Below are 11,086 nucleotides of genomic sequence, written 5' to 3'. Positions count from 1 at the left end.
TCCGAGGAACGGGAATCATATTCAGTCATAGTCCGAGGGAAAGGGGTGGGGGTGACGTTTTCCAGCAGTGCAGCAGAATTATTGTGCAGCCCTAAACACGATCACACCTTTCTAAACCCCATTCACGTGATGTCGATGTACTTGAAGGGTGTAACTCTTCACTTCCGGCTGCATAAATATTTCTTACAGTAGACATCCGTGGGGCTTGAATTCCATCCATCTCCCCGGTTTTAGCATAGGACCAACAACCTCGATGCTACTAGTTTGGGGCCATCTGTTTGGGCACCGAGGGCAGAACGGCGCCTTCTGCCGGAGTCCACTGTGAATTCGGGGACAGCTTGAGGCGCGGAGCGGACCTCTGGCAGCATTAGGAGTACAGGAGGGACCGCCTCTTTAGACTTCACCCGGTCACCTGTCAAAGTGCAGGGCTTATTCTCAACGGGTTTGAAAACGCTGTTTTATCAGCTGAATGAGAAATCTTGCGATTTTTAGGTAGTGATTTTAGCATCACTGCCGAGATGAAAATGTCTTTAAATAGAAATCTCGCTGAAAGAAATGGGGTTGCTCCTTCTCCTTAGGCAGTTCCTTCTAGAAGGAAATGTCTGTATATTTTTATACTTATACATAATTTTAAGCGGTCAAGCAGATGGAAAGCCCCTCCCCACACACCTAAACTTTGTCTTACCCTCTCTTCTTATCCTTGGGGAGTAAAACATGTATCGGGAGTGCTGGTAAATAGTGTAAGTGGTAAAAAAGCTATTTTTTGGTAAAAAATGTAAAAGGTAAGCAAAAATGTCTGCTTATGGGCAGAGTCCATAATGGGATACAGCCCTATGTAATCCGAATTTGATTCCAGAAATTCAGTGTAAATATTAATATTTTGGGCTTTTGAATTGACTTGTTAACTTTGGGTGCATAGTGTTTCTCCCCATCTTACTTCTGAGCAAGCACCCTTTGGATCGAGCGGTTTCTGTGTATTTTATTACACGCGTATTAGGTAAATCTTATGGATCTGGGTCCAACCCCGAATCTCCCCCCCCCTCCTCTTTTGAACGACATTCAAGAGCAAAAAGTTGCGCTGCCCTGAAGGCTCTTCGCCATGTATTTTAAAGCGTCTTTTAAAGCATCGCAGACAGTGTGCGTTTCTTTGATTTATTAATTACATTTCTGCCCCGCTTTTCTTCCATCCTCAGTCTCTCCATGTGGCTTAAGCAGAGTTCCCTGGAGGTCTCCGATCCAGACACTGACCAGAGCGGACCTGCTTAGCTTCAGCAAGACGGCTGGAAGGCAGGGATCCGGCAGGTTTCCCACGTTCAGAATCAGCCCGGCGTCGCTCCTCCTCTTTCCTTCCCTCTGGCTCGGCAGCACCCGAAAGACTTTCTAAGGATGTCGGCGCCTCCAGAGGCTTCCTCCTCCTTTCCATTTTCTCTTTGCCGGGAGAGCGCCTCAGAGAAGTGGGGCGCTGGGAAGGCCAGCCGGCCTTTCATCTGAGCCCTCGGTCTAACTCGGCTGCGGAGCGAACCCCTCCTTCGCCCGCTCTTGGGGCCCGCAGGGAGGAAGGGAGGAGGCCGGGCACTGCAGGGCGTGGCTTGCTGCTCTTCTCCTTGCCTTCTGCCCCACCCCTGTAGCCGCCATTGGTCGCTTGCTGCCCAATCCGCTCCCTGCAGGAAGGCTCTCCCCGCTCCTTTGCTGCGGGCGCCGCGTTACGGGGGAAGGGGCAGAAAGCGAAAAGGGGAAGGCTTCGGGGAAGTGACTTGGGCGCAGCCGAGTGGGCGGGTGGCTGCTTGTCCCCCTCCCCCCCCTCCGCAGCCACCCTCCCTTGTTGTTATTCGGTGGAGGCGCCTGTCTTGCCCGGCAGCGGCTGCCTGGTGCGCTGCCCTCCTTTCGCCTCCTCTGCCGCCGCCAGCGATGCGCCGGGGCCCGGAGGCGTCGAGGCTGTGAGCCGGCGGGCCCAGGAGGCGTTCCCTGAGGCGCTGCAGCCTCCCTCGGCGGGGCCAGCAGGGCGAGCCAGAGCGGCGGGGGCGGCCGCGGGAGCAGCAGGATGTACACGGCCGGCTTGGCCCCCTTCTACGCCTCCAACTTCAGCCTCTGGTCAGCGGCATACTGCACGCCGGCGGGCCCGGCCACTGGCGGCTGCTTCCCCTTGGATCCCGCTGGGATCAAGAAGCCCTCGTTCTGCATCGCCGACATCTTACACGCCGCTGCCGCCGCCGGGGAGGAAGGCCTCGGCGGGAGCTCTTCGGCCAACCTGACAGCCCACCTCGGCGCCGTCCACGCCCACGCCCAGTTCCACGCCGCCGGGTCCCCACTCAGGCCCAGCCCCGTGGTGGCTCCGGACTCTTCCGTCGCTTTCCCCGCGAGGCTCTCGGCCGGCTACTCGCATCCCCAGCACCTCCGATCTCCCACCGGGACGTCTCCGGTCCCAGGCCGGGGACAAAGCCACCCGACTCATCCCGCCTTGGTGCCGGCTCCGTCCAGCAAAGACTTGAAATTTGGGATTGATCGCATTTTATCCGCCGAGTTTGACCCGAAAGTCAAGGAAAGCAACACGCTAAGAGGTACAAAAAGCCGGAGGCGGGCTCCTTTTTTGCGGCGGGGAAAAGGAAGCCCCTTTCCCTCTTGAATGCAGGCTCGCAATGGGAAAAGGGGGTGCGCGCCCGTCACTGTTCCGGTAGCAAAAAACACGTTGCTTTTCGTCTCTTAAAAGGCTCACCTGTAACAGGCTCCAGTCCCTCGCCCGCTTCACCCCTTTCTGTTTCAGGATCACCGGTTGCCCCCAGGGTGGAGGGAAAGAAAGTGAAGGGCTGGGCCATCGGGCTGGCCTTCGCCAGGTTGTGCCTTGGTATCAGCACCATCCTCCCTTCCCCTCCCCGGGATCACATTTACGAAAGCGGCACCCGTAATCAAGTGTCACTTTAGAAAAGCAGATGTGGGGCGGCGGGTGGAGGAACCAAAGCTCAGATACGTACAGGGTTGCTCAAGGGAACAGACCAATTGCGCAATCAGCAGACGGATTCCTGAGAAAGCATCAGAAAGACAGAGAGAGAAAATCAGGCCGGTCATTCTTTCTTTCTCAGACTAACTTATTTCACGCAGTTTGGAGAGGGCAGCGTCACTGTAGGCTGTCCGCGCGGAGCCTTTTGGAAGAAGGCCGGTCCGAAACCCAAGTGGCGCATTCCCTAGTTTGCGACCTGGGCATATTTATTCACTCGGAAATAAGTCCCGATAAATTCAGTGGGAATTCTTCTGTCAGCCTGCTAAGGAATGCAGCCTTCCTTCCTTCTTGCCATCGGCTGAGAGCCTGGAATCCCTCTCAGAAGCACTTTTGAGGCAAAGAAGCTAAGCAGGGGCAAGCCTTGCCGGCTTGAGCCGCAGGCCTTCTTTCTGGCACTGAAGCAGAAATAACGAATCTCAGTATAGTCAGTGTCAAAAGTCTCATTGACAGTTTTAAAAAAAACACGGAAAAATGAATTGGGTCCAAGGTTTTGGGTTTGACTACTACATTCGAACTGACTTGAGTTTTCCTGCCCTAGAGGAATTTTGTTTGTTTAAGAACGCCATTGAGTCTTGTGGCAGCTTTAACGGGGGCTATCATGAGCTGGAGCCCACTGGTTCCGACTTGTTGCATTACCGTCAGCAAGGATGTGATGAGTATACAGGCACACACGGGCACAATGGGATTTTCTTGCCAAGTAGGAGCAGCTGTGGATGCTACAAGCATGAGAATACAACACAAATGCATCTGTCTAATTAGTGGTATTTTTGGAATTAATTTGGATGCTGATTCAAGAGGGGATCCCCAGAAACACAAATAACACCTTGCCTACAAGACCGCCTTCCTCCTCAATGGTGTCCAGGTGCAATCTTTATTCTCCCCTTCCCCAAATCCCTACATCACCTCTACTACCCCCTTCCTTCTCCATCTGCTCAGTTGTCCGGAGAGTCCTTCGGAAAGTACAGCCCAAACAAGGTCTCTGTTAACACTTCTAGGCAACTAAGTTGCCGCTGATTTCCATGCTGTGTGTCAAGCCTTCCTTGTTCATCTGCTCCGGGGCTATTGTAGAGTCAAGGGCAGGGAGATTGCAACCTGTTGCGGCACTTTCCAAGCACCTCTCTTTGCAGGCGATCCTGGGCCTGTTGAAATCTTAGCGGTTTCAGCCGAAGGGATCCCTAGGCTGGCCTGCAGAGGTTTGGAGCCCGTCCTGTTGTTTCTGTGCACAGAGGAAAGGCAACTGAAAGTTGTGGCTCTAGGCACAGTTACTTGGAAGTAAAGCCCATTTGTTCCAATGGGACTTCTCTTTGAATATCTGCAGACAGTGAATCAGACCGCTGCAGTCCTCCGATTGCCCGCAGAGCCTGCCAGGGGTCGGGTGGGCTGTCGTGTCCTGGCGCCTTCCTTCTTGACTGATAACCGCGCTCTCCTTGTTCCTGTGCCCGCAGATCTGACCTCCTTGTTAGCCAGCAGCCGCCAAAGCGGGGTTCACATCCCCAGCTTGCAGCCTTCGGCCGGCCAGTTCTTCGCCTCTCTAGAGCCCCTAAACGAGGCCTCCGGGGTCTTGGGGCCCTTAAACACCACCCCCCGGAGTTCAGTGCAGCACCAGTTTCAAGACACTTTTCCAGGTACATACCCTCCTTCCCTCTCTTTACCTGGCCCGGGGCAGTCCTGACTCCCTTTCCCCAGGTCCCATCTGTTCTTCTAGGCCAGCAGGCCTGAGCATACTTGCTGGGGAGAGCGGGCGGCCATCTTAATCTCCTTCAGCAAAACCAATGGGGAGTCTTGGGGCAACGTTCAGGACTCGCTCTCCCCCCCCCCCCCTCGCCCATGGGCTTTGGCGGCCTAGGGTCACAAGGAAACTCAGGCTTCAAGGCGCCGCAGGACATTTGGTTTTTTTAAACTTGGGAATAACGACTAGGTTCAAGAGGACTTACTTCCCGGTAAATCAGACTTCCGCTCCTAAGGCTGTCAAAGCAACCCTTCTTAGCCACCCGGGCACAGGCGCCATCTGTTTTCAGGGGGACTGGTGGCAGCAACTATTCCTGTCTCTCCCCTGTTGACGTTAGAAAGAGGAGCGGCACTCGGGTATGCTGATCCCATTATCCCAAAGGAGAAGGGCCCTATGAGTCCCTCTCTGCTGCATCTCAATGACTGCTCAAGGGACTCAATGCAAATGACTGCTCAAGGGACTCCTCCTTGGAAGTCAAAAGGGAGAGGGTGGGAAAGGAGCGAATCTGTGGTTGGGAGGATGGATGGATGGATGGATGGGGCAGGGCAGGGCAGGGCAGGCCCCCAGAACAGGTTTCTCTCTCCGAAGGAGCCGGGCCCAAGACCGGCAAGACCATGCAGAAAGGAAGAGGTGCCATTTCCAGTGAAGCAAACCCAGGCCCCGCCCCCTCCCCTCGATGCCCCGGGCCGAAAATGTGAAGTTCCCGGGAAAAGCTTCCCTGGAGGCCTCAGCGGAGTTCTCGGCCGGGCCCAGGGCCGCGCTCCCTGAACCCGCTGGGCCAGACTCAATGGCGCTCTCTCTCTCTCTCTGGCTGGCTTCTTTTCCAGGCCCCTACGCGGTGCTCACCAAAGACACCCTGCCGCAAACCTACAAGCGGAAGCGTTCCTGGTCCCGCGCGGTTTTTTCCAATCTCCAAAGGAAAGGTCTGGAGAAGCGCTTCGAAATCCAGAAGTACGTCACCAAGCCGGATCGGAAGCAGCTGGCGGCCATGTTGGGCCTCACAGACGCGCAAGTAAGTAACAGCCCGGGGTTGCCTGGCCGCCCCGGGGGGGAAGGGAAGGCCCCCGCGGAACAGGGCTGGCGACGAGGCGGACTGCACTACTTGAGACTGCGGGGGGGGGGAGGGGGGGAGGATGCCATTTGGGAGGGCCCCTGTTGTTTACAAAGCCCGCAGCCACCAGTACTAGTGTGTCAGTAGCAATAAAGGCGGTCTGTCGGCCGCTCTCCACTAATCTGGTTTTCTATCCGGGGGAAAAGAGCATTCAAATGTGATTCTCGCCCTTTCGGCAGCCTGGAGTGGCACATTCCACTCTGCCCGCTCTGCCCTGCTGTCCGTGGCATGGTTTTACAGGGCAGCGGCCCGTGGCGCAGAGTGGTAAAGCAGCAGTACTGCAGTACTGTGGTCTGAACTCTCTGCTCACGACCCGAGTTCGTTTCCGGAGGAAGCTGGATTCAGGTAGCCGGCCCCAGGTTGACTCAGGCTTCCATCCTTCCGAGGTCGGTAAAATGAGTATCCAGCTTGCTGGGGGAAAAGTATAGACTGGGGAAGGCAATAGCAAACTACCCCGTAAAAAGTCTGCCTTGAAAACATTGTGAAAGCAACGTCACCCCAGAGTCGGAAACAACTGGTGCTTGCATAAGGGACCTTCCCTTCCCTTCCCTTCCCGGAAATACTCCCTCTAAGCTGTGGAATTTTGTGAGCAAAAATTCTGCTTTGTGAACGATTAGCATTAGAGTTGTGAGCCAGCGATTTGGCTCCTGCATAAATTAGTTTGCTCTGGGGCCATCCTTCCTGAGCTGAGACAATGTGAGCCGGAGGCGAAAAAACTGTGAACTAGCCCACACTATCTCTGCTTAGAGGGAACATTTCCTGGAGGTGGTGGAAGGGAGCCTGTTCGTTGCAAAGTGCAAGTGGTGGGTGTCTGATGGGAATCCTTCCTATTAAGGAAAAAAAACTCCTTTATGCAAATAGAAAACTGGCCCAGCAGGGAGACAACTTCACTTTCCCTCTCTTTGCTTGCTGTGCTGATTTTCCATTTTTAAAATCACACACTCCATAATGGGATCCTCCAGCTGCTATGGGTCATGGGGCAGTGCATTCTACCTCTCCAATATTTCCTCACTTAATTCCTTGGCGTGTATAAAATAGGACTTTGGCTTGCTTCATGCATAGATCGAGATGCATCCGAGCTTCATTTCTGTATCAGCGACTTCTGTTGTCGTTGTTACAAGATATAGGTCCTGGCCCCAAGAATCTTACCTCCTGAATCCATAGAGTGCTTGTTGTGTGTGAGGGAGGAGGGGGGCCCAGAAGAGAAACGGGAGCATGTTATGTTGTTCCTTCCTTTCTCCCCCTCCACTGATCTGTAGACCGTTGCTAGAACTAGTAGGAGCTCTTTCCACATTTGCTGCCCTTGAGTAAACACAGGACGGTGGAGTGAAGGGAGCGGGAGGACAGGCCCCTCACGGAGCAGGAAGATGTCGGTGTCTTCCACCCGGCCGGCGTGTTTCTTTTGGCTGCGAGGGGGGCAAATGCCAGCAGGATGGGTGCCGCAGCGTCATCCTCCTCGTCGCCGTGTCGTGGGTCAGAGAGGCAGCCGAGCAGGCCGGGCAGGGAGGGGCTGGCTGGAAGGAAGGAAGGAAGCGAAAGACCTGGCTTTCCCCTCCCGCCCTCCTGGCACCTTGGCAAAGAGGCCTGGCGGGAGGCTCGCTCGGGGCTGTGTGGCCCGGCTTGGTTCTCCGGCCGAGAGAGGCACGGGGCGGGCAAGGCCCTTTCTCTCTCTGCTGTGGCCCTCTCGCTCGCCTTTCTTCGTGGCAATGCCAAGGCGGGCGATCGTAGAAGGAGGAGGAGGAGGGACCCGGGAAGATCTGAACTGGGCTCGAAGGAGAATACTCGACAGATCCGCCCCCCTTCAGCCCTTTTACACTTCGGGGGAAGATAAATTTCAGCCTGTTAAAGGCAGCGAATGATCTCTCGTAGACTCCCCCAGACACACTTCTCTGGGAGTAAGTGCCACGCCACTAAACGTCGTAGGATTTGCTTCTGAGTAGACACACACAGGGTTGTGCTGCGGAAGCACAGGTCGCAGGGAGTTTTGAGTTCGAATTCAGCAAAAAACCCCCCACACAAACAAAACACAAACCCAGGTGTATTCTGGCATCTGAAAACAACCACCACCCCACCAACCTGAGGGAGGCAACCTCTTCCAAAAAGGAGACGGGTAAGACGTACCACGGATGAAGAAGTTAACGCAACTTAGGTCAGAGCAAGAGTAGGATTGAAAGCAGCCAGAAAAGAGTGAGGGCGAATTTGACCCGTGTTGGGGCTCCAGAGCGGTAATGTCCGGTGGCTGCAGTCTGTGAGTGTTTTCGGGGTGGTTGTACTTTCGAACAAACTTGCAAGCGATCCTGTATGGGGGCCCGCCTTAAGCAGGCTTAAATTCCCTCCGATGACTTAAGGGTGTTTAAGGGTGCTTAACGTTGTGTTAGATTGCGGCCGATAAGCGCCAGATCAGCCAGACTTTTCCAAACCCCCGCCCCCCCTCAAAAGAAAAAATGAAAGAAAAGAAAAGAAAACAGCGAGGCAACGATCCACTTGAAACCAGACTCGGGCATTTCAGTATAGGAAAGTTAAGCCCAGGAAAGGCCGGTTCGATTGCAGCCGCCATGCCCAGTCACCAGTGTACAAGACGGAGTCCTACCCACGTGTCATCTTTCCGTGTATCTCTAGACCTGATTCACTGCAGGGAGAAGGGCTGAATCAAAAGCCCCAACACACCCAGTGAATGCAGGCGATGCTGATTACAAATTTTTTGGGTGGGGTTTTTTTTTTGGGGGGGGGGATGTCCCAGATCCCTCTTTAGGTGAAATGTTGGCTTATATATAAAACATTTTGCTGTGGGGTGTGCGTCTAAAGTGCCGACTGATGGCGACCTCAGGAAGGGCTTTCAAGGCAAGTGAGAAGCAGAGGTGGGCCGTGCGCCGCCGCCTTCCCTTGGGTGGATGATGTTTGGTGTAAGTGCCTCTGTCCGCTCTCAGCTGCTGTAGAGCTGTACTTCTTTGTCTCCTGCCGAGGAAATCTCAAGGGGAAGGTGGGGGTGGTGGGTTGTCTTTCTTGCCAGGTTGACACTGCGATTCTGGGCGTCGCACTAGTTCCAGCGGATCGCACGAATGTGCTGCGGAGGGAACCGCCGGGTTGGTTCTTGATCTGTTTACATTCTGCTTCCGATGACGTTAAAAGAATGCTTTCCCAGGCTTGTTTGTTTGTTTTGAGAAATTCAAGGTGCCCACTGTAAATGTGTATTAATGTAAGGAACTGGCTATAGTCTGTTGTAGTATAAATGCTAGGGTACACAATAACTGACTCATAAAACGCAGACGGGGTAGAACGATTCTTTCTTGCTTTCTGTCTCTGAAATTATGTCCCACTATTGTGCATGGATTTTTGTAAGACATTTATTTGTAAGGCATTTATTTTAGAGTATTCTTCGAAAAGTCAGCCCGTTTACACTTCCAGCGTTTTACAGTTAAGGAAGCTGTGGACTCTCCTGTAGATTTCCCACTCGCCATTGGCGGTGCGGAAGGCCAGTGGGGGACGGAAGTGTGTTTGTATATGTGTGTGTGTAAGGGGGAGACTTGGGTCACAGGAATGGTACCTAAACATACTCCATACTGTGCTACTTTCTTTTCGTGGAAGGAAAAGAAGGAAGAGAGGGTTACATCTTCCAAGTTTCGGAATATCCGATATCATTATGTGTTGAAATTTCCCTCCACCGCCTCTCAGCATTCTGCTTCCTGAGGCGGTTTACAAGATAAGTAATCTTAGATGTTCTTGTAAATATTAAATGTAAAAGGTGACATTTAAAGCTTGCTCTTTTCTTAGCACTCATAGAATCTAGGTATATAAAGGCTGAATATACTCATGGCTGCTAATCTTAATGGTGAAATATTGAACAGATTTATCCCTCCCTGAGCCAATTAGATTAGATCCCCCCCCTTTGAAAATACTAATACATCCATTTGTGTATATTTCCTGCTAGTGTGTGTTTGCAGGGGGGGGGGGGACGTGTAACCCGAACCCTGCCGGGGTGACCTCAGTTTAGCTCCACCCCCCTCTTGATGCCCGGCGTGGCTCTGTTTTGTATCTGCCCGCAGGTGAAAGTCTGGTTCCAGAACCGGCGTATGAAGTGGAGGCACTCCAAGGAGGCGCAGGCGCAGAAGGACAAAGAGAAGGAGCCGGTCGAGAAGGCAGCAGGAGGCGCTGCGCCTGCAGGGGAGGGCGAGCCGGAGAGCAGCCCGAGCCGCTCGGAAGGCGAGAGCGAGAGCAGCGAGGCCGAGTCTTTGGAGCTGGAGCCGGGCAGCGACCTCGAACGGACTGAGGCCGGGGCCGTTGCGGATCAGCCCCTGCAGCAACACTCTGCCGCCATTAGTCCGCAGTTGCAACACCCCGCCGAATGCGAGACTGCCGACCGGCCCGAGCCGCTCTCGGTTCCCTCCAGCCTGGATCAAGGCCGAGAAGCTCTGCGGCGCCCCGAGCCCCCCTTTGGCCTGCGGGAGTCGCCCTGATGACCTTTCCTGGGACAGCCACCGGCTGGAAGCCCCGGCCCGCCCCAGGCGATCGATCGCCCTCGGAGAACTGCCGAGGGCCCCGGTGCCTCCCCCAGGGCAGCTGTGTTGTAGGCGGGGAGAGTGGCGGGGACTAGACTGAGGAACTCTCCAAGGCCGGGAGAAGATGAGCCGGCCGATCGGTGCGTGTCTGGCCCTGTACAGTTAGGAGGGAAGCCCGCCGGTAGCCCAGGGGAAAGGCGGGTTGGTCTCCGAGGGGGCCTTCGCGTGGAAGGAAAAGCTCCCGTCGCCGCCAGGGGGAATCAGCCACAGGTCTCGGGTGCCTGGCCGGGCTACTCCCCGCTCTCTTCACCAGGTGCAGCGCTCTCTCCAACCCAGCACCCGCAGACCCTTCCCAAATGTGTTGCATTGTATAATCCGGCCTAGAAACACTGCACTGAAGAGAAAAAAAAGTAGACTGTAAATAAATTGTTTGCTAAATTTGTTCGGTCTATTTTTGTTACTGGAGAAGGAGACTCATCAAAAGGTCCAGTCCCCAAGGTTTCAGTTGGACTGTGACAATACAAGTAATTAACGGCTCTCTCCCTCCCTCCCTCTGTCCTAACAACATTTGCCGCATAAAGTCCATTTTAAAAAAAAAGCAAAACAAAACTCAACAACCTAGGATTCTAACCAGGACACTTGGGAACAAATTCGTTTTCATTTGGATAGTGATAGCCGTAGGCCTTATTTAGAAAGCTATACAAAGTCATATTTCAAACTACTTAATAGGTTTTAATATCTTAAACAAATTTAGG

General features: G+C 54.0%; 1 protein-coding gene across 2 annotated transcripts; it reads left to right on the top strand.

Annotated features, from left to right (window-relative positions):
* Positions 1–1,995: 1,995 nt before the first annotated feature.
* Positions 1,996–10,772, top strand: HLX (H2.0 like homeobox). Of its 2 annotated transcripts, XM_060246269.1 has the most exons (4): positions 1,996–2,558; positions 4,441–4,620; positions 5,552–5,736; positions 9,879–10,772. In XM_060246269.1, the coding sequence occupies exons 1-4, from the start codon at positions 2,042–2,044 to the stop codon at positions 10,287–10,289; spliced, it is 1,293 nt and encodes a 430-aa protein (XP_060102252.1). In that variant the 5' UTR covers positions 1,996–2,041; the 3' UTR covers positions 10,290–10,772. The 2 variants fall into 2 exon arrangements, with proteins under 2 accessions (XP_060102252.1, XP_060102261.1); XM_060246278.1 differs by lacking the exon at positions 4,441–4,620.
* The last annotated feature ends 314 nt before the right edge of the window (positions 10,773–11,086 follow it).

The sequence above is a fragment of the Heteronotia binoei genome, chromosome 1 (assembly GCF_032191835.1).
Source record: "Heteronotia binoei isolate CCM8104 ecotype False Entrance Well chromosome 1, APGP_CSIRO_Hbin_v1, whole genome shotgun sequence".
Taxonomy (NCBI): Eukaryota; Metazoa; Chordata; class Lepidosauria; order Squamata; family Gekkonidae; genus Heteronotia; species Heteronotia binoei.
This window is presented reverse-complemented; position numbering and strand designations above follow the sequence as displayed.

Excerpts from the sequence above, each read along its gene's own strand:
- HLX (XM_060246269.1), top strand. The coding sequence starts at position 2,042 with ATGTACACGGCCGGCTTGGCCCCCTTCTACGCCTCCAACTTCAGCCTC. Across the intron at positions 2,559-4,440 it reads GGAAAGCAACACGCTAAGAG|ATCTGACCTCCTTGTTAGCC; the intron begins GTACAAAAAGCC and ends CTGTGCCCGCAG. Across the intron at positions 5,737-9,878 it reads TGGGCCTCACAGACGCGCAA|GTGAAAGTCTGGTTCCAGAA; the intron begins GTAAGTAACAGC and ends ATCTGCCCGCAG.